This window comes from Tyto alba, unplaced genomic scaffold (genome assembly GCF_018691265.1).
Source record: "Tyto alba isolate M040663 unplaced genomic scaffold, T.alba_DEE_v4.0 Super-Scaffold_42, whole genome shotgun sequence".
Lineage (NCBI taxonomy): Eukaryota > Metazoa > Chordata > Aves > Strigiformes > Tytonidae > Tyto > Tyto alba.
Genome location: NW_024881318.1, coordinates 16,144,536 through 16,167,941, shown reverse-complemented (window position 1 = coordinate 16,167,941; position 23,406 = coordinate 16,144,536). Strand labels below are relative to the sequence as shown.

Genomic DNA, 23,406 nt, shown 5'->3' with positions numbered 1-23,406 from the left:
GCTTTCTACTTGTGCCATTGCTTCATGTTTTAGCTGTATGGGACTGTGTCAGCTACAGCCACAGCATCCCTTAAGCAGAAACCCTACTGTCCCCCAGGGTATTTTCCGACATTACACCCAGTGAATCATTTCTTCTGTGTATATACACACTGGCACAAAGCCCAGGGAGTTATAGATGTTTTGGGTCAGATTCCCACAGTTCTCTTCCTCCATTCTGTATGACTCTTTCATCTACAATTTTTGGTCATTAAAAAAAAAAAAAAAATCAAATCAAAACACCCACATTGTCTCAAGCCCTCTTGAGTTCCTAAAGTTTTTATTTCTCCATCATTTCCTGATTTTTTTCTTTCTCTCATTTGATGCTGTCTGAAGAAGGTATAACAAGGAATAAAACAGGCAGGAGTAACAGGTTGAAAGAGTTAGTCTAGAATGAAAAACTCTGCAGTCTTTGGAAAGGGCAAAAGGAAAAATGTCTCCTGACTGGAGAGAATTACAGGCAACAGGAATCAACTTTTCCTGCTGAGGAAGAAACCAAGATGGAATCCTGCATGAAATACTAGTTGCCTCACATCAGATACAGTAAACACCTACCCAAAAGGATGACTGGAAATAGAAGCAAATAGTTAAATGCCTCTCACAGAAGGGCTGTTCTTCTGATTGACTTCAAGAAGCTCATTAAACCAGTGATTTGTAACATACGCCCATCCCTTGAACTTTCACCCCTTCTTTCCAGTGCTCCTAGCCTGTTCTGCTCATTTTACAGTCCTTTTCCTTTTTTTCCCCATTTATTGTAGATACTTCCTTATTCTCCAGTTTAATTATTTTAAAATATTAATGGCAAATTGTGTAGCTTGTTCTGTGCAACAACTGTCAAGTGTTTCCAAAATGTCAAGTATTATAGACATTATATCAATTTCAGATCGCACTTAGTCTTAAATTAATTTCAGGGAAGTACTGATCAAGAGCTAAGGTGGCTATAATATCCAATGTCACAAAACAGTCTAGTGCCCACTATGTGGCTAGACTACTCAAAGAATCCTACTACCAAGAACACCAGGAAACTTGTCACTGTAACAGTTGAGATAACATATGCAGAATATATGGATGGGTATATTAAAATAAATACCTTGCAATGAACAAATCTCTTGCCAAGTGTTTTGGGTATCAACTACTAAACAAAATTATCCTCTTTTACGTGGTCTGTGTCCTTCCATTAGCTAGAGGAGAGCATGTTATGACTCATAAATCAAATACCACTTTTATAAATACGTTTGGTTTCCAGAGTTATCATGGATCAAGCCTGGAAGAAGCCTCAATTCTATCCAATTTAGAAATCCTTGGATTTTTAACTCTTGCATTTTCATTCTCTGAAGTTGGAGGTTCACAGTTCTGAGAGTTCAGGCAGCCGAACCGTGACGGCCATTTGCCCTTGCGAAAGTCTGAGCAGAGGAATGAGGGTAATTAAGCATAGATTGCCATGAAACTACCCAAGAAACCCATGTTACAGCCAGTTTTACGCAGAGGGCTATTGAAGCGAACGACAAACTCAGCCCAGGTCTCCAGGACAGGATGGAACCAAAGCTGTGGCCAGGCCGTAACCTCAGCAGTGTGAGGGGATCCTTGGCAGAGAGAATATGGCACACACTTAAAAATGGAGGTGCCAATAGTGTTTGAAACGTTCCCTACAAAGGGAGGGCATTCAGAAATAACCCCAACACTAAAACACAGTTAAAACACATCGACGGCCTCAGCACTCTGGGGAGACAACCGGGAAGGCGGGCTCCGGCTGCCCGCGGGGTCTGAAGCCTCCGAGGGGCCGTGGGCTCCGAGTACCTCAGGCGGGGCGAGGCTCCCACACCGCCCCTCGTCACTGCGGCGGGAAGTGGTGGAAAAACGCGTTAAACACCCGCGCGCTTCGAGCACTTTCGCCACAAGCCGGGGTCGGAGGGGAGAAAAAAAAAAAAAAAAAAAAAAAAAAACAAACCAAAAACAAAAAAACCCAAACCCCAAAACAAAACACAACCTCTGCGGCGAGGCCGCGTCCCGCGCCTTCCCCTCAGCGTGGGGCCGGGGAGGGGAGGCTGCCTTCTGCGGGACGGCCCTCCCCGAGGCTGCCGGGGCTAACGCCCCACCTTTGCCGCTGCAGAAGGCGGAGTGGGGGGGCGGCAGCCCCCGCTGGCGGCCTCTCCTCCCTTCCCCGCCCCGCCGGCCCGGTCCGGTTCCCTCCGGCGCGTTAACCCCGGCGGCTCCGAGGCGGGGGCTCCCGGGTGCGGCTCCCTCCCCACAGCCCTCCTTCCTCCGCCGGCAGAAACCAGACACCGGGGCGGCCCCGCGCAGCCCTTCCAGGGAGCAGCGCCGGGAGGCCGCTCCGCCGCTGCCCGGCCATGCCGCGGCCCGGCTAGGCGTCGGCGGCGCCCGGCTCGGATCTCCCCGCCCGCACCATGCCATGTGTCCCGCGGAGCCGGGCGGCACACGTCCCCTTCTGGCTCCTCGTCCTTCACGTCCAAGCGCCCTGCCTGGGCAGGGCCCCGCCGGCCGGCGGCTCGCTTTTCCCCGACGGGAGGCAAGGTCAGTGTGGCGGCGGGGTGCGGGGAGTTCCCCGGGTTCGGGCGTGAGGGGGGGAGCGGGTTCCCGCCGCCGCCTCGCCGCCGGGGTGCTTCCCGCCGGTCGAGTCGCGGCTCCTCGCCGCGGCTGGGGCCGGAGGGGCGGCCAGCCTCGCTGCTTCGGTCGCCCCGCCGCCCCCGGTTTGGTGTTGGCGTTACCGCCCGGGTTCTGGCGGGGTGCGAGCTGGCAGCGCTGCCCTCAGCCCCTCCTGCGGCCGGCTCCTCCGGGCTTTAAAGTTTTGCAGTGAGAGCGCGCAGCTCTGGCTCTGCTGTTTGGAAGTCACCGAGTTGCACTGTGTAGATGAAGGTATTGCCAAATCTTACGTTTTACTCATCTTCCTCGTTAAGAGTCGTCCGTCTAAATACCAGAATCGTTTTGTACTAAAGAAATGAAAAAGTGTACTGTCCTGATTATTTAAAAACAAAACAAAACGTGATCACTTTTGTACTGCAGCAGCTCAAACTGGGGAAGGATTGGTGTTATCAGGGTGTGAAACCCACTGTGAGTTATTTATATTCAGTGAGGATGGTAAATTAAAAGCAAGGCTTCATCTGTAGGAGTCTCTTGATAAACTTCATTCCCCCAGTTGGTACTGACTGCACGCCTCCCTGGGGGAGTGTAACTCAGGAATTTTAGCCTGTTGCCTGTTTAAGGAAAATCAGAGTCAGGTCCCAAGAGAGAAAAATTATGATTAACTGGAAGACACTGCCTCGTGGTAGAAGACCCAAATGTGTAGGAGGAAATTTTGCTTCCTGAAAACCTTCCTGATGCAATCAACAGCTGTGGTGCTGTCAGTGGGAAACCTTGAACACAGAGGAGAAAATCTTCTGTGCCACTCATAGATTATGAAAAGTGGTTAAGTAAGCTGCCTGAAAAGTGAACAATTACCCTGTCGTTAATTTGTGCTGGATTCATTTAAAGTGAATGTAAACAATCATTGCATTCCTGTGACTCTACATGGGACAGAACAGGGATGGCTGTGTTAGCAAGTAGTAGCTGTTTAATTGTCAGGCATTTGGAAATTAATGTAGAATTAATTTAACTTTACAGACATAAAAAAACTATGCTTTTCCAAGAGTTTACAAATAGCTTTGTGTAAAGGCACAGTTCAAAATTTGGCTAAGTTTTTTCAATGGAAGATTGAATGCAGTTGCAAGTGTGAAGGACTAAAATTTGTATCTTGTAGAGCTGAAGTGACCGTTCAGTGTTGTGTTCCCTCCACATCCACAATGTGGCAGATGGGACAGTTTGGGATGCCCTTGCTGAGTGTTGAAGGCCTGCGCTCTGCCATGGAGCTTCAGAGCTTGCGGTGTTTCCTAAGTACAAAAACTTTCTTTGGCACCAGAAGACACTTGCTCCAGAGATGAGCAACACTATTTCCTATCCCAAGGAATTGTTTGAAAAGAAGCCAGGGGGTCTGAGGGGCAGATGTAGGTGAACTACAAAGATGAAGATGAAACGATGGCAAGTCATGATGCATTGCATTTTAAAGGAATTTTGTCATAAAACATGTTATCTGTCTAAATGAAATTGTGCATTTCCTGCCATGTGTGAGAGACTGTGTATGCTTTTTTCTTTATCCTAGTTTATCCACTTTGTGTACAGCTGTTCTTAATAGAAGCAGTTCTCTGCTGCGTGTGGTGAGTTTCAATCCACCGAGGAGCAGAACAGACAGCAGTGATTTTGAGTATTATCAGATGTTTTCAATGATGCATTATTAGGAGGGACTGCAGGGAAGGTTTCTCAAACAATTTAAATAGTTCTTAGACTCATCAAACAAGCATGGAAGCCCTGAACCTTGCTTGTGCCATGTACATGGGAGGGCCTGTGCAAACACTGTGACTGGAAGGCAAAGTACTGGCTTAAATGTGTCCTGCTCAGTGTGAGGTTTTGGTTTTACTAGTAGCACCAATGCATGCTGGCATGCTCAGACTGCAAGTGTGGAAAGACAGAGCATTCTCTGGAGCTACACAAGCCGCTAAGGGTAGTCGTCCTTTTCTTGGCCTATAAATCCTGTGCAGTGCCACTTAACAGGCAGGGCATCCCTGGAGTGAAGAGTATTCTATGTGGCCAAGGAGGACACTGTGACATGCCAGCCCCAAGGGTTCTCAGTGGTACTGGTATAGATTCCCTCTATTTAATGTTTGCTGGCACTAAGTTTTATGGGAACCTGTGGTGTTTTAATATGAATTAATCATTACTTTAGGAAAATTGAGGCAGTCATTGTTGAAGAATACAACCCTTACTCTTGTGCAGTCTGGGTTGCATGTATTAAGTTATTCTGCTTGTTGCCTCTGCCTTCTAGTTGAGTGTTACTCTTTCCTAGAAGTGCAGAAATGTATCATCAAAATTGTAACTCCTGTCTTTGTTACAGACTCTTCTTCAGCTAGAAATGTTAAATGGTATGTTAGGCTTAATGTGGAGCTCAGTAAATTGTTCTGGTATTGGTAGGATTGCCTTTGCTAACCTCTACCCAACAGTCTAGACAAAACTGGTAATAACTAACTGCAGAAGCACCTTTAGCCTCATCTTGTTAAACTTTGTTGTGGTGTAATCTTATTCCCTCTGGTCTTTTGAAAATTTATTAGTAATTAATTTCTGCAGTCATGTTGTGGTATATTATTATTGCAGGATAATTCCCTTCTCCAGTGACTAGCATTCAGAGATCAGTATTTAAGGAGTGTGTGGAAGAAGTTAGACTTCTCTGTTTTGATAATCTTGTTGCCACCAGATACTTAGGCAGTTTTCCCTTTTACTGATGATGATGTTTAATTTGCCTTAACCTCTGCACACTAATTACTGTAGTGATGAAGTAAAAAACTTCCTTGAATAGCTCGAAGTCCAAAACCGCAGGTCCTTGGTCTTGCATGGAGCTTAACAGTTAAGCCACAACAAATTAAGCTCAAGACATCAAGCAGAGGCAAATTGCACAGTGACAGCAAATGAGTAAGTTTTCCTTCAGGCATTTATTTCACAAGTTGTGCTGAAAACCATAGAAATGTGGGCCTGATCTTGCAGTGTACTATTTTAGCCTCTCTTTGCTGGTACAATATGGGGTGTGGGGCTTCCCAAAAATCTTGTAATTCAACCTCTGCAGTTAAACCGTAGTTTTGTGTGTTTCCCCTCTCTTCTCCCAGCTCATTTTTTGTTTCACTCTCGATCGTCAGGAAGGGGGGACCTTGGTTTAGCTTCAGCTGATAAATTGTCTGTCAGCTGGTACCCTTTGTGCTATCTACAGGCTGTGTAGACTGCAGGCCTGAAGGTGTGGACTGAGTTTTCAGTATCTCAGTGCCTGCTGTGCTTATATGGACAGGGACAGGAGACATCTTGCAGAACTTGCCGTAGGTGTTAGTCTCCATGTTGTCAAAACCTGCCACTGTGAAGATCTAAAAGCCCACTCCACTTTGTCCTGCAAAGGCACAGAATCTTTGTAGGCAGGTGGGAAGGCTTGTCTACAAAGAAATCTGTTGTATCTGAGAATAAGCTTGCTTCTGAAATAAAGGTGCAACTGAGGCAAGGTCAGATTTCTCATGTAGTTTTGTATATGTGCTGGGAAGTGGGGGTTTTGTGGGTTTTTTTGAACTAAGAGTGTTTCAGTGCATGTGTCTCGGGTCCATGGCTTGAGGAAACATGAGCAGCCTCATCTAATACTGCAGCTAATGAGGACAAAGGAGATATGTTCCTTTCCAAAGGGGATGAATCCGGACAGCTATCTGTCTGGACATGATTTATCCTGTGTGGCTTTGAAGGTACAGGCAGTGGAGAAAGAAGTGTCTATTGAAGGATTATTTTACTGGTCATAGGGAGGAGTAGATTCCTCTGGAAGTCCCTGGAGCAGGCTAATTGCTTTGTTAACCAGCTTAATTAATGAATGAGGTGTAATCATTTCATGTATAAGTGGCTAGGACTTTGGGAATGAGGAACAGCCCTGGGGAAATGGGAACTGAAACGACATGTATCATCACAATTTCTTTTTGATGGAATATGTTCAGATTGTGATTTCTTGGGCTGAAGTCAAGTATGCCAAGGGAAGGTAGCCTTGGGGTATGAGGCCTTAGGGACTGTGCATTATGTGCATCTATATTATTTACTTTAGAGTTTTGAGTTTTTTGTTCTGTATCACAGCAGGAGACAAGAATGCCAGTAACACTTTCCTCCACTGCTAGATCCTGACAGATGATAAGGTGTCCAATCTCATCCTGGTTGGAACCCCTTAAACAAAACTGTGTGGTTACTTCATTCCCTTTCAAACCCTTCTTGGAAATGCCCTTCTCTGCTGCAACATCTGCTAAAGCTGATGCTACTTAAGTGCTATTGCTACAGCCTTTCAAGCCAACTGGTAGTGTTTTCTTCACCCATGTGTACTTGTAAGGCTCTGTCTCCTGCTTCACGTGGTCAGCTTTCTGTATGTGTGAAGATGATCCCATTGATCAGAGCATCGTGTGCTGGGGCCTAGGGCAGAGAGGGTTCCCAACTCTATTTGGATTGGGAAGGAGTGTGTGTGTGACAGCTTGTCTTTTATATGAGTAGTAACAAAATATTTGGAAAGAATAATGTGTAGCTTCTAAAATGAGTGTTATAATGGGAGAGTAGAAAGCTCAAATGAGGATTGTATTGCATAGTGATCTGTGCACTGCCTGCTTTTGTGTTGGTAGAGTGGTGTGGTGAATTGCAGTGACTTTTAAGTTTCCCTTTAAACCATACGAGATCTGAACAGGCTAGCACTCACCCTAGTTTTGCTTCTTTTTTTCCCCCTTCCTCTCAGAGCAATTTATCAAGACATTGCCAGAATACCACGTGGTTGATCCAGCAAGAGTAGATGCAAGCGGGCGTTTTCTTTCTTTTAATTTACACCATCACATCTCAAACACAAGGAAGAAGAGAGATCTCGGCAAAAAGGAAAATGTGGTATATTACAAAATTAACCACGAGGAGAAGGATCTATTTTTAAACTTGACTGTCCACATGGGATTTCTTTCCCATAACTACATAGTAGAAAGGAGACGTGGCAACCACACTAGTGCGAAGATTACAACTCGCTCGGGAGTTCCTTGCCACTTCATTGGCACAGTGTTGCAGCCAGGTTCCGGGAGTGGGACAGCCGTGATCAGCAGTTGCAATGGCTTGGTAAGTGATGTGACCTTTACTGGGGTTCTGGGCTGATTTTGGTGTCAGTAGAACTGAGCTAGAGCATTGGTATATGAACATGTCTGGCAAGAAACTGGATGAGCTAATCTGATACCTTACTGACATAATACTCTGCAAGAATCAATTTAATAATATGGATGTCATTTGGATTTTTGGAAGAGAGAAGCAGAAGGTCAGAAGTTGATGCTGAGATCCCTTGGGGTTTACTTTTTGCTAGATTTTTTTTTCTGATGGTCTGGACTGAACATCTCTTACCATTCATGTGGCTTGAAGACATCCAAATACCCAGTCATTGCTTTGATCCCATTAGTAGTTGACGTGCCTTTGCTGTGCACCTGGATACGAGCTTCTTTTTTAGTTTCCTCTGAAACAAATGTAGCTCAGGTGCACCAAAACTGCTCTGCAAATCAAACCCAATGATGGTAGGTTGTGAAAACTGAGAGATTTGCTTCAAAGTTGAACTGCAACTTCAGAAATAAATGGTAGGGTAGATGCAACCTTAGCTTTAAATTAGAACTTAAACCACTTCTAGGAGTCCCTCATTCAAAATAGCACTTCTAAGGTTGGAGCTTGAAGTCTTACATCTCTCAGTAGCCTGTGGTTCAGACTGAGACAAGGAGGTGGAAACCTTATTTTTGCTGTGATATTTTGTAGCACTACCATAGCTTAGGTTTCTATTTCTGGAGGGTAAGGATGAACCTCTCCTGTCAGGGAGGGGAAGAAGAGACAAACTGCCAGAATGTGAAAGGGGTGCGGTGGGGAGCTGAGTAAAATGGCACACGTAATCTGTGGGAGGCAAAATGCAAAGGGTTTATCTAGTGTGTGGGCAGAGGTGATGAAATGTGTGCAGTGTGCATGTGCTCTAGCACCTTGATCCTTGAGTGGCAAATGATAGTATTTGAAAGTGTGTAGAACAGTGCACTGATGATTTTTGGCCAACACATCTCAATCTGCAACAGGCTATGGACTGTTGTTTCATTTTTGAGCTTGAACTCAATGTCAAGGTGAGTGAGTGTCTGTAAAACAAATCCTTTCCCTGCCAATCTGTCAATATAGAAGTGTGTTCCTTGCTGCTGAGCAGTATGCTCAGAAGTTTTGGAAAATCAGTGGGTTACAGAAGTATCCTGTCAGTATATGAAAAGAAACATGAAGGCATCTCTGATTAAGTGGAATGGGAAACTCTGGAATCTTACACAAGTGTTGGCAACACTTTTGACATGTTGCCTGGAGAAACAGACCATTGCTTGAGGTCAGAATCTTCAGTCCAACAGGCATGAAGATCAGGGATTTTCAGAGTAATTCTTCTAATGGGGACCAACTTATCAAAACATCTCTGAAACACATTATGGCCATACAGGTTCAGTAAGGAAAAGGAGATAAGGTGATACAAGTAGTTCCTTTGGTTGGTTTGTTTTGTGCTTTATCAGAATGTCTTTGCTAGTTTTCATTAGGATGAGAACTTGAAAATGAGGTGCTAGATCTTCCTTATGTCTTTTGAAGTATTTAGTCTGCAACATGAATTTAAAAAAAAATATTCAAATTACATTTTAAATCCAGTTTGGTAATACCCTTCAGAGTGATCCTTTCATTTGGGTTACAAACTTTTTGAGGCTTACTTTGATTTGGAGGTTTTTGAAACAATGTTTGCTAGAATACAGGCTTCTAAGCAACAATGTTTGCTTAGAATACAGGGATTCTTTCTTTTTGACAAAACACTTGTATTGGAAAAATACTGTGGTGGTTTGGTTTTCCCCCCTACCTTAAAGTGAAACTTTAAAAATACAGAATCATAAAATAATTCAGGTTGAAAGCTACCGGTGGGGAAGAACATGATGGTTTTGATGTGATGTTTTTTGAAGTCCAAAAGTCACTACTCTAAAGAGGTTGCAGTAAGAGTTGTGTCTGAATCTCTTAATTCCTCTGAGTTCTGGGGAAAGGTGGTTTAGCCTGCCTTACCCCTGGAATTTCTCTGGAAGATAGTGTCATATGAAAGCATTTGTTAATGAATACTTTTGCTAGCATTGAGAAACCAGTCTGGTTTTCAGGATAAAAACCTGATGTTTCTGAAACTGTGGTGGTCTGCTGCTTCCTGAGCTAATCGTAAATTATTTAATCATTTACATCATGCAGATACCCAATTTTTTTGCTTTTCAACACCATGTCTATGTTTGCGCTTTTTTTTTTTTTTTTTTTTTTTTTTTTTTTTTAACTTCCTGGGTTGTGTTGCACATCTGCATTGAAAAGATGTTTTCTGTTAATTCTAATGAGGCCAGGAAGGATAACTGAGAATCAGTAAACACCATCTAATTAGAAGGACTTATTTGAGATACTAAAAACCTATCTGATGAGGAGAAATTGTAAGCTTGTTTACTGTAGGATATTAATTTGAAAGTACTTGAGAAAAAATGTTATATAGAAATAATGAATTGCACAGGGTGAATTGATAAGGAACCTTGGGTCTGAGATGGGAAAAGAGAAAGATAACAAAACAGTGTGGTTGAAAGGTGCCAGCTTCCCAGAATGTGCTTTGGCAGCAGTAGCTGCTGCACAGGTCCTCACCTGTGACAGCATGCATGATTGTGTGCTTTGGTAAATGGGTCCCAATAAAACCTGATTTCTCAGCCCACCACTGCAAGCTGGCAGAGTGCTGACCTGCTCAAGTCTCATAACCCAAGCGCCGGTAAGAACCAATGTCATAGCCTTCAAATATGGGGATCAGGAATATTAGTGATGTTCCTTTCCTGATGCCATTTTGGCTTGACAGCTCAGGTATGTTATAAAATGATAAACTTACTGTGCTTTTTTAGTTGAGATGGTCTTTAATAAGATAAATGAGGCACCAGTTTACTATGGTAATGAACGACAGGAAAATGTGAGATCAATGGACTGCTAATTTTTGGCTTTCTTAATGATAGGAGCTGGTCAAAAAAATTATAATACTGAAAAATACTGATTTAATTAAATAAATATGTTTTACTGGAATATCCCATTTGTTGACATTTTTAGTGGGAAATGGTTGAAATGTTATCTTCTAATTTTGTTCAAGTGAATACTTAAGAATACGTCATATTTTGCAACACTGTCCACCCCTATCTCCCCCCTCCTCCGCCCTGAAGTGGATCAAAATAAAGTCATAAAAATGCTTGTGGGAGGGGAATCATAGTTTTAGTCCTCTTTCTGGAATGACTTCCTCTTGTGAAGTCTATTTGTTTCACATTTGAAAGTTCCTGAATTTCCAGGATAATAGCAGTGTATAAGAACAAAGCAAAGAGATGTGGTGTAGATTTGTGTTCTATCAGAAAAATCACTTGCACACAGCACTGAAAGTGCAGAAAACCTAGAAATGGATTTTCATCTCACTTGTGTTTTTACTTTGAAATATATTCATGCTTCCATTGGCATTACATGGGCATGGCTTATGTAGCAAAAATATAACTCTTACTTTTCATTTTTATTTGTGACATTCTTCAGAATCAAATTTCTAATGCATAGATGAAGTGTATGGTGCTGAGAAGATGTGGTTTTCAGAGGGATGTGTCTCTATTTTCAGAAATATATGTGGAAGCAAATGGCTAGTTTCATAAAGAGATTTGGGCAGAATTGAACAAGAGGATAAAGAGGACAAACTAGCAGAGATGGAGAGGAACTATGTTGTAATTTCCAACTAATTTGTTTTCTAACATATTTTCTAACACCTTGTGGTATTTTTGTTTTGCCTTTCATGCTAAATAGGTCATGACCTTCTTCACAGGTTGAAGAATGTGATGCTGTAAGCTCTATCTCTTCTTCTCTGGATTGATTGTCTAGTTAAGTCTTTTGCACTTCTGGGTCTTGTAGAATAATGCATGAGGCTGCATTAACATGGGAAGAGTGCATGTCCTGGGTTTGAGTGAGTGGTGGAGTTTTTTCATGGCAGGGGAGGAGGCTACAGGGCGGCCCTCTGTGAAAGGCTTCTCGAAGCTCCCCCAGCTCCAAGTCAGCTCCAGCTCTGCACCAAAACTGAACCAATCTGCCGCGCCTCTGCGATAACATATTTAAGAAGGGACGTGGTGACGAGCAGTGGGACTTGTGAGGAGGAGTTGCGGCAGCTGTGTGAACACCAAGGTCAGTGGAGGAACGGAGGAAGAAAGGAGGGGGGAGGTGTGCCGGAGCAGAGACCCCCCTGTATCCTGTGGTGAGACGGCAGGGCAACCCCTCTGCCACCCATGAAGATCTACGGTGGAGCAGACACTGATTTATGGCCTGTGTTTTTCGCATGGCTGATCAAGGTGCTGTGCCTGAAGAAGGCCAGGGTCTTGTGGGAAAAGGTAGCCCCCGCTGTTGTGGTTTGGCACTGGGAAGATTGCAGCATGCGGGGGTGTCCCACACTGGAGCAGCTCAGGAAGGGCTGCAGCTCATGGGAGGGACTCCAGTTGGTGAAAGTTTGTGGAGGACTGTCTCCTGTGAGAGGGGGACCACGATGGAGCAGGGGGAAGAAATTCCAGAAGCTCCCCCCACTGAAGATGGAGAAAGTGGCAGCACTGACTGCACCCCCCATTCCCTGCCCCTGCGCTGCTGTGGGAGGAGGTAGAGATATCGGGAGCAGAACTGAGCCCGGGAAGAAGGGAGGGGTGGGGGGAAGGTGTTCTCAAGATGTGGCAATGCTTCTCACTGTCTTACTTTAAGTGTTGTTGTTAGTGTCTGTGATAAATCTGTGTTCTTATTTTCTTCCCTTAATGAGTCTGCCTTTTGCTCATGACCCTACAGGGTGATTTCCCCATCCCAGTCCTATCTCAAACCCCAAGGCTGGCTCATTTGTCCCTTCTCATTGCCAGAAGAGAAGGGGAATGAGAGTGGCTGTGTGGTGTTTGGTTGCCGACCAGGCTTAAGCCACAACATTGGGGCAGACCTCACTGTTTATTTTGGGTCACAGTTGGAGGAGGAAACCCCAGAGGGGGAAGTCACTACTGGAACACCAGAAACAGATCAAACTGTGGCACTTGGGAAGACAGCAGACATGAAATCTCTTAGATAGAGGAAAGTTTCCAAGAAGGAGTAGAGAGAAAATAGTTTGTTTTTGTCTCTCTCTGGAAATAATATTTGGATTTGTCTTGGCAGGCTACTTAAGGCGAGCTTCTAATAATGCTTTCTGTTTCCACAGTGCCTTTCCACAGAAGATCATAATGAACTTTCCCAAATACTAATGCCTTAATTGTCAGTTGTGTGTTAGTCCTGAGTTCCCTTGTGTTGGAGCAGTAGTGTCAACTTGTCCCCTTGGTAGGGCTGGGATGGAGCAAGGCTCAGTGAATTTGAGAGCAAAGCTCAGTGAAGTTGAATGAATACCCTAGGTTTATGCACTGAGTCTTATAGATCTGGGAAGTGAATTTTTCTCTGATAGTTCATCCTCTTCATTAGGAATAAGGCCCTCTTATTAATCAGTAACACAGACATTGTTTATAGTATTTTTAGATGACAGAGCATCATTAAGGCTTTGTTTCCTTGTCACTTGTTTACAGTGTAGAGCTGTCAGTCGCAGTTGCTCGTGGTAATACTTTTATCTTCAAAGGTTACACAAGCATTAACATGGAAATGGCAGAAGAATGGAAGGACATTAGTATGGAAATTGAGAATGATTTGTGCACCTGTACCTAGTAAGCCCCTGGCCATGCTGAGCCTGGTGTAGCTCTCACATGTGCTTTGGCTGTCTCCAGCTGGTCACAGTGTTGTACCTCTGTCCTGATGGGCATCAACATTTACAAGAAGTGCTGTTGTTGTCTGCTACCGAGGCAACAACAGTGTAGTACAAAGTCATGAAGCACCGTTTTTTTATTTATTCCTCCTCCCAAAACCCAGTTACTGCAAAACACTGTTTCTTAACAGTGGCAGACATACACCACCACACCTGGTGGCTGCTCCATATCCTGGCAAGCTGTAGGAAATGGGGTTAAGTGTGCTGTGTGTGCCCAGGATTTTTGAAAGGTTTCCTCCAGATCAGTTCTTCCCTCCGTGCCCAGCCACAGTCAGGGCAGCCCTCTGAGTGTTTAATTGGTGGCTGTATAACCATTTCTCTTTATATGGTAGTTGGTGGGAGATGCTCCAAGTGGGACCTCTCTGGGCAGATCTGTATCTGCCCTGACACTTGTGGCAAATTTGTCACCAAAAAGCAGAATAATGGCTGAATTCGGCTTGAATGTAACTGGTCTCCTTATTGCAGGATATCACCTTCATATGAAGCCTAAGAATGAGCTCTGGTGCTTATGCAGTGTCACCTAGATTCTTAATCTGGTCCACTCAATGTAATATAAAATCCACCAATGGCATTTTATCTGTTGCAGACTTGCTTCAATTTTGCAGAATTGAGCTTGATCTCTTCTCCTGCTACATGCCAAGAAACTTTTCTAGTTAGTGTGACATGCCTTTTCCATGCTGATCCACGTTATCCTCTTATGATTGGTCCCAGGTTGAACAGTCCTGTTCAGTTACCATAACAATACCTCAGTGATAGTGTGCCCTATGCAAGTGGTGTGATGCTACTGTTTTGACTTTACTCTCCTATGGATATGGAAAGCCTGCATCAGGATGTTGGACTATGTTTTCCTTAGATGAGGTTTAGGGATAAAGGAATCTTTACCTTAAAACAGTTTTATATGTTTTTTTTTTTTTTTTCGTAAAGTAATGGAAGAATAAAATGCATTGCTAAGCTTATAGTAGGAATTTTTATCTGCTTCTGTATCTCCCAATTTGTGACATTGGTTGGTTATTAATAATTTGTTAATCTGTTGTTAAAGGTAGTTACTAGATCTCTGCAAAGCTAATGTTCTACTCAATTAATTCCTATAGCCCAGGAAAGTGACCATGTCTTTCAATTCCCTTCTGGTATACCTGTAACCAACAAAATTGCTTCTCTTTAAATGGAAGTGTTTTTTGATTACTTTAAGTGGTTAAGTATTTGGCAGTGCAGAAATACACTTAGGAAAAGGGGAGATGTAACCTTTTCTTCAGATGCACTGGTGACCACCTGAAACTGCTTTCAGTACTAATCCCATACATGGAATTATACAGCCCCAGAACACATTTGGACACACACGCTGCTTTGGTGGCTGTTACTTTAAGATATGAGTTGGAGTGTATTCCTGTAGTGCTACCTCAAGTAAATGAATTCATTCTGGAAACAAGTTTACCAGGAGATAAATACAAGTTGTTCTTCAGGGGTCTCTTCTGCTTCACTCATCTCTCCTTGCTTCCTCTAAGAGAGTCTCTCACTTCTTTGTTTGCCATTCCCCTGCTCTATAGTACTTGGTGGGTCTTGACTTGGTTAGAAGTATGGCAGATGGCCCTATCTTCCAGTTGTGTCTCCTTATTTAGATGTCAGTGACATCTCCACAGCAGCCTCCTTTGGTTTGTCCAAATAGTGATAATCTTCTAGAACCAAAATGTAGGAATAAGGTGTTTGGAGAATGCTGGGCATGAAAGCAAGCTGTCAGCCTTTTCCTTGGGGATGGGAAGTTCTCCATGGTTGGATATAATAGAGCTTCCAAAGTCTAAATGTTGTGATTTGGCTTGTTCTGGAATGTGTAAAGAAGGAAAGGCCTGCTAAGTAACTATATTGTGTATCTGCTGTGTGTTTCTTCTCTTAGGCAGTAGTGTGGAAAATGCTGTAAGCAGAAAAATTTACACAAAGTAAATGCAGTGTTCCCTGTGTAACTGTTCTATGTCCTGCTGCGGCTTGTTTGCCTGTTTTTTCCATCTGATACTAAGTATATGGATATTCTTGCTTGACTAGTGTTGTGGTGTGTTGTATGGCTTTGGTTTTGGGTTTTTTTGGAGGTGATCCAAAGATAGGGTATGTGGTGGTGTGTTGGTTTTTTTGGTGTAGTTCTTTTTTTTTTCCTCAACAGATTCCTCATTCAAACTTTGACTAGTATTTGCGGGCAGTACTTTAACATCCATTCCTTTTCTTTGTGTTTGAACTTCAACTATCCATCTGCCAGCTCCCTTCCCCCAGTCTTTTGTCTGCAAAAATATTCTAATTGACAGGTCAAATGAATCTCATCAGTGATCTCAATACATGAGAATCCGGCTGTGGCTCCTGGTCTTGGCCTTGTCACCTTTAACCAATATGAAGTTGTTAGCCCAGAAGCTGGTTATGGCTGGAGTTTTTATAATGTAATTGTTACATTTCAGTGGAGCAGTCACTGATTGGGCAGGTTAAGATAAGGATTAGTCAGTATGAATTGATTTGAATGGAGTACCCAGGATTAGAATGCTCCTATGAGATAACTATTTTTTGAGAATATGAAAGACAAGACTCCTTTTTTTTTTAATAAAGTTTTAAGAAATCTTACTGTATTGTTTAAATATGTACCTACTTATCTGCTAATTACTTAGGAATATGGTTAGTGTACAAAGCTGTTAATCATATTTCCAATTTCCATGAGTCTTTTTAATGAATAATCTATGTATGTATGTATTTTTTTTTTTCTTTTTTATGAAAGTCTGTGGTGGTGTTTTTTATAAAAAGTATCATGTTTACTGAGGGAAAAATGTAGGATTGTGACTTCAGTCTAAAGATTCAGAACCCAGAAGTAAAAAATATATATAACATCTATTTTGCCTTGATTCTGAATAATGTGAGGTTTGTAAGATGCTCTATTCTTTGTTTCTTCTAGTATCTTTGGAAGTTATTGTCCAAATTCAGCCCAATCTGAAAGAGAAATGGAGGTATCAAAGCCATTAAGTTCTTATGAATTTTGCAGGTAAAGGTGGGAAATTTCGATCAGTTAAATAATGGATGAACACATGCCAGTTGACCAGTGGGTTAACAACTGTAAGTTGTTACTGAGCAGGGTGCAGTGCTGCCCATGGCCCTGCTGATGGTGATGTATGCTGGAGGATTCAGGAGAGACTGGAGAAAATTACTTTAAGTGAGGAAACGGAACACGTGTGAGAAGCAAATCTGTAGGGAAACGAGGTTTTGATAGTTCTGCTGTTCATAGAATTTTTTTTTTTAATCCATCTTTGTAATGCTGAAAGGAAGAGTCGAGCTTCAAAGTAAATAGAATTGTTTGTACTGGTTTATTAACGATGTGCTGTACCTGCTGCCATCACAGCACACGCTTTGTATGTAATCATTAATAATGAGCAGAAGAGAGGGGAAGAACTGAAGCTTTCCTACATACCCAGTCAGTGATGCATATAATGTGATATTAATAGAGACAAATCTTGCAAATTGCATGTCTTACTTTCTAGCTGTTCAAAAAAAGAAAATTACCAAGAAAAGCCTGTCTTGCTCCTGTTCTGAGCAGACAAACATTGTCAGGATGCTGGGTGGTGAACAGCAATGGGTGATGTAAACAACAGACCCAAATAGTCTATCTACTGCTTGCACTTAGAGGGTAGATGGGCTAGTAGTACTTTTACAGCAGCTGTGTGAGCCTGGCTTCTGGCACCAGATGAATACCAGCAGCCTGAAGATCAGGTTCTGCCTCTTCAGTTCTTTTGTCTGTCAGAGATGAACAGCTGCAGTCCCCGAGCAGCGTCAACATCAGGGCGTGGTTATATATACACATATATCAGGCACACACATGTATACAAGTTGACATACATATATGTAGCTCAGTCATTTCAGAACAGTTGCACTGCAGCTAAAGCTCTTGGTTTATGATCCATACTTTGTGCCAAGAAGGCTTCTGTGCTGTTGTATGTATTGGGTATTACTAAGCCATGGCCAAATATTTTGTGTTTTTCTAGAAAACGGTGCTTAACAATGGGCTTTCCCAAACCATTTGTAAATTGCAACAGAATTTAATTATTTAGTAATTTAGGCTGGGATATTTATATGCTTTATATACACACTGGCTCCAGGGTGTTCTCTGGGGAAAGACTCATCTGAAATTGCAAGCTTTAAAAATAAATAAGTAAATAAAGTCAGAAAAAAAGCTGGTTGTCTTGGCTAAACAGTGCCTATATTTAAACACATCCATTGTGTATTCCAGTTTCCATGGCAAACAGCAAGTCCCTAATAAACTGCTTTGGCTTGTTGATGCTTGATGTTATTGATTAGTCTTTCACATACTTCCTTGGTCTTCCAAGTCATATGGTGCTAGAAGCATGAATCTTTAGTGTGAATTATAACACTTAAAAATTGATTTAGATGTATTGTCTTTTGGTTTTCACTAGCTTTTTATCAGCTTCATTTGATACTTCCTGAAGCTGTTTTCTTGGAGGAGAAAATTAACAGTCAAATGCTGAGCACAGTGTTTGAGATGGTTTATTCAGTGGCATGGTGTATTCTTCATTACTTTTTTGTTTCTTGGTAATTCTAAACACTTGACACAGCCTTTCTGGACAGCTGCTGAGATGGGCTCGTTATATAGTTTGAAAAATTTTTTATGTGAGAATGGCAGTTCATGTTTCTGCACATTTTAATAACCAAAAGTTGGGATTATTTCTCTGCTGCCTTTTCCCCTTCACCATGCCATGCTTTGTCAATTTTCTTTGATCTCCAGTGAATTACATCTTCCTTCTTCTTGTCCAGCTGCTCATGCTCAGGAGAGTTTTCTGAAGTTCATCAGTCGTACCTTTGTCCTTATTCTCCTGAATAACTTCTTGTAGCTGTGTTATGTCCTGTATAACAGACTCTAAGCTATTTTTTAATCCAAAATGTAAACACAAGGCAAGTTGCCACTAAGGAAAAATTCTGTATGTTCTTTTGCAACATTGTTAACAGGACTATAGCTCTGGAGTTTAATGAAATTTAATAGTTCAAGAAAATGGTTTTTTTCATTTTTGGTACCTGTGATTTTTGCCTCCATTTTCTATTTCCCCATATTTTCTCCAAGTTTGAGTTTATTGAATAGATAAATCAAGATCTAGCCAGATCCCCTGTCTTTATGATTAGATCAGATCAGATCAGTCAAATAGTGGATTAGGTACTGGAGGACAAAGCATGTTTGGTTCTAGCAAAAAAACCAATTGCTATGAAATTAATTTTCTTTTTTTCAGAAACCTTGTGCTAAGAATTAACATAATTCTGTGCTAGCAAGAAGAATATAAATATTTTGTGTTACTATAAATCTCCTTGGTGGATATTTAAGGAGCTGGAATGACATTGTACGTAGTATTTCACCCTTACTGAAGACGATTACAGTTCAGTTCATGTGTAACACTTGAGAAAAATGTCTGCACCAAAAAGTATGCTATGAATAATTACTTTTAGTAACTTCAGATCAACTACATTCAATTGGGAGAGTTTTGTCATCAAACAGAACATTTCCACCCACCACCCTTTTCCTGAAATGCTCACATAGTGTAATTTAAACTGGAATTTTAGTAGTATCCAAAACTCAATTTTCGTTCAGGATTTTGCCTCTCAACATGTAATTTTGGAGAACTTCCTAAAATGAAAGCTAGAAAACAGTTTTTGTTTTGGAATTATGGAAATTATTGGAAAAAAACTCTTCCAGTTTGTTAATTACATTGTTTTAGTTGATCTCAATTTGCAGGTTTTTTTTTTAAGGGGGGGGCAGGAATTGGCAGCAAAAATCATCAGCTTTATATTTCTGAATGCCAGGTAGTTTAACAACAAATCCCCAACAATTGTTTCCGTCTCAAAACTTTTGTTGAATTTGTCCCTGATTAGATGCCTCTTATTTTGAGCATGGACATGGGGGCAGCTAAATTAGAATTTTCTTTTGCGCTGCATTTCCGTCAGTGTTGAATGACAGATATGATATTGTGGTGCACCCACGCAAATATTTCTAGTGTCTCTGATGTTTTGAATGTTGCGTAATTATTGTTTATGATTTGCATAGTAGTGGCAATCTATTCATTCCAAATCATTTTTTGCAATCTACAATGGGTCAAATTTATATTTGCAAGACTGGCAGAGGAATACTGTTACCTGGAAGTGTTTATAGTCAGAAGCATCATCTTAAATTGAAAACAAACAAGCCTGGCACATAATTTCCTAAATTCATGCTATTTGTTTTTTTTCTTCAGGTCCTGTAAGTGAAAGAAAATTGTGTCTGCATAGTTCTCTTGAACAGTTGATCTCTGATAATAACATATTTTAACAAGCCAGAAATCATCGATTTTTCCAGGTCATGTATACCATGGTTTGCCTCAGACAATCTAGTAACTGGTTTTAAAAGGCAGCATTTTAATTGTTCTGTTAGTACTGTCAGGGACTTTGAGGGACAGTGTACTGAGTTATAAATAAAAACTGTGTATGGGGAAGTTGCAGACTTGAGTACACTTAGGTTAAAATTCAATTTGGTGCTGTCGACTCTAAATCTCAGTACTGTGACTGCTTGGACACCTCACAACTCTGCCCACTTGCAGGCAGTTAAATGAAGAAAATGCTTGAATAAGAGTAGTTGGTGAATATAAGCTGTCACTGTCCTTCACTGTTCCTTTGTGTACTGTTTCATGGCATGGAGCCCTTCCTGCTCAGGGCATGAATACGCTACTGGGCTGTAAGTTCTGAAATTTGTATGAAGGCCAGAGGGTTGAGCAAGTGTCTGTAGGCATCTCACACCTGGTTCTTGTGGGGTGTGCTAACGTATGAAAGGGCTGCATGAAGCCAGTTAAGAGTCTGGATCTGTTTGGGCAGCCCAGTGGGGCAGCAAGGGGCCGTAATGCTCCTTTGCTCTCATGCTGGTTCTCGGCACTGCTGCTGCTTCCCAGGCATTGGAAGCATCAGACAGGAGGAGGTGAGGTTAGGCAGGGTGAACGGGCCACTACAGCTGGTCCTGCATGCCAGGAAGCATGGCACATTCAGGATGTGCTGCAGCCAGGAGAAGCAAGGAGGCCAAACATAGGTCATTCCTTTGGTCTCCACCTCCATCTAATCTAATGTGTGCCCCTTGCTCTGGACTGCATTGGAGATCAACAGTTCAGGTGTTGTCATATATACCAATATGACAGAAAAAAATATTATTTAGTACAAATAGGGCTGAATCTTGCATCTCACATGGGTGGGAAAGAGTCTTTCTCTCATAAGGTGGATTTTTTAATATACCTTTTCTTTAGCAGAATTGCCATATAAAGAAGCACTTCTAACAAAGTGCATTCTGCTGGCAGGTGGCTGACAGACTAGCTGGGGTGTGGTATAGTGTGAAGCAGTATGTAGAATAAAACCAACGGACCCCAGCAGCATGCCTCACACAGGGCACGTGAGGCAAAAAGCATCTGGTGATCTCTCTGCAGTGAGTGTGTAGGTTTCCAGTCTGCTGTTCTTTCAGGAAAGGGAAAATTTAATGTCTTGGGAGAAAGGGTGTCCAAACTTGATTCTTGAATAACCATAGTGAATTGTGCTCATAGCCTGGAGTTGGTGTTCTATGTGTAGCCTCTGTTTTGCCTTGGCCATTAAAGTTGGCATAGTAGCTTTGATTCATAGTCAATGGCTATGTACTCAAGCATTTTGAATGGAGTATGGAATCATGAATGAAATAAAACTGTTCTTTGCAGCATCACTGATTAGTTGTTATTTTTTTCCCCCCCTTGCCTGCTGTGCAGCATGGTATAATACACCAACTGCCAAAGTAGAACTAGCCTTGACATTGACGTATTTCATTTGTACTTTCCTCTAGCTAAGTTTCTTTAGCCAACTCGGCTATAATTACGATAGCTGTTAGTGAGTACTTCTTTAATCTGTGGTCCTATTCTGACAAGTAAGATTATTTGTATTTTTAAATGTTTGTACAAAAAGGTATTAATTACTTAGTATTTGCCTTTCCCAGTCTTTCTGCTGTGTTAAGGTGTGCAATACAAATAGGAAGAGGAAACTGTGCTTACCTTAATGATGCATTGTATTTCATTATTAAAAAAAAAAAAAAGGAAACAATGTCGTATTTCTCAGTCTTTATTATCACTTCTTTTTCACACTGAGACTGTCAAGGGTCTTTCTGTTAGAGTTAAAAACATCTTTATGTTGTGTTAGAGTTGTGCTGAATATAATTAAGTACTTGATCTAAGAGTACAACTCTAAAGATCTGTCAAAATTACAAACAGTGTTTTGTAACTATTAGCTCGTGCTGGAATTTGCAGCTCTGATTTCTAATCCTGCAGATCTAGTGTGTGTCCCCTATGTGTGTGCTTAACTTCTAAAAGTGAAACTGCTTAAAAGTGATGAAGGGTTAAAAAGAAGCAGCTGGTGGTGTAAAATACTTAAGTTGTGTGGGACTTGCTTAATGATACCTTTTGGAGGCTCAAGAGAAGTGTTAATTCATTATTATTGTCTTAATTCTTTGAAAAACCCACAAAAAAACCTGATGGGAATAAACAGAATAAGAAGTAGAAGCAAGTAAGAGAAAAGCCATAATTTTGTTTTTGCAAATAGAGTAATTATATTCAGGTGGGGGAAAAATTTGAATTAACATACAAGCTGCTAAGATAACTGAAAAAACTTGGTTCATAAGCTAAAAATGCCTTAAAGAAAAGCTTGCTAAAGGTGCACAAATTGCAAGCTTTTTCAAGCACTTCACAATCAGAAAGCCTTCCTCAGATTCTGTTAGCAAATGTGTGACTGAGAATAAAAAGTGGTTGAAGGAGACAAGGCCATAGCAGAGAAGCTACACTATTTAATGAAAAACAAAAAAAATCACTAAGACGAGGTGCTTTCCAAAGGAATTAGTATTGCTGAATTACTAACCGTGAGATATAATCTGTCATTTAAATTAACCTTAGAAGGTGGGTAAATATGTGGGCAATGGTTTATCTTGGATGGCAGAGTAGTAAATGGATTAAATGAGCAACTGATGGAGGAAAGCTCCAGCAAAATGATGAGAAAGCTGCCTTTAACTCAAGAAGTCCCTCACCGGAAGATTGCCAGAACATCTGCAGGTCAGTGATTATGTTCTTTCATCCTTGTACTGTTCTTACAGCCTTTCCATGAGAACCTGCTCTTGTCTGCTGCCAGATGAAGAATACTGGGTTGAAGGGATCTTTAATTTAATCCACTCTGTCCATTCCTATGTTCTTATGGCGTAGGGTTTTCATGAACCTGAGTATTTTTGCTGTATCTATTTGTTAATATAGATGCCCTTCTCTAGAATGTTGTGCATGGTATAGAAAACAAGAACTGGCTACTGGCTGCTGTTGCTGCCCTGAGATGTGAGGATTTCTTCTAAAAATAAGTTCTTTCTGGATTTGTTTTCCATATGAAATCTGGATGTCCTGTGTTGCTCTTTGTTCTCAAAGAGCATCATTAGATCTTAATCTGCATTAAGCAGTCTTTGCTGTATCTGTAGATGACACCAAAGCATTCGAACTGCGTTACCTACACATTTTACAACAGCTGTTGTCTTTTTGCTAATAGGTCCTCATCAAAGGGAGAAGCTGTGTTTCTTCCCATGACAGATTTTTACACTGTGTCAGTTCAGAGTGGCTCAGCACTTGCTGACAGATTTTGATGTATCTTCATAAAACCTAGTTAAATTACAGCCTGGTAGAAGATGCTTGTCAAAAAATAGCAGGTGCATATAACATTTTTTGCATCAAAATGTACAGAGGAAGCTACTGCTATTTCTTCAAAGTAGGACCCCATTCCCAACAGCCAGGAGAAAGGGATAAATGAGAATCATACAGTTTTCTCCTTACACAAAGAAATACATGTTTCTTTTCTTACTGCAAACTAGGCTATGGGGACAACATACCACTTGTTTATCCAATTAA

General features: G+C 41.6%; 1 protein-coding gene across 1 annotated transcript in view; it reads left to right on the top strand.

Moving 5' to 3' along the window:
* Positions 1-2,138: 2,138 nt before the first annotated feature.
* ADAMTS12 (ADAM metallopeptidase with thrombospondin type 1 motif 12) overlaps positions 2,139-23,406 on the top strand; it is a 181,975-nt gene continuing 160,707 nt past the window's right edge. The window contains exons 1-2 of the mRNA XM_042804887.1: positions 2,139-2,568; positions 7,370-7,731. Of these exons, the coding sequence (XP_042660821.1) occupies positions 2,442-2,568; positions 7,370-7,731 (489 nt within the window). The 5' untranslated portion in view covers positions 2,139-2,441. The remainder of the gene's footprint in view (positions 2,569-7,369; positions 7,732-23,406) is intronic.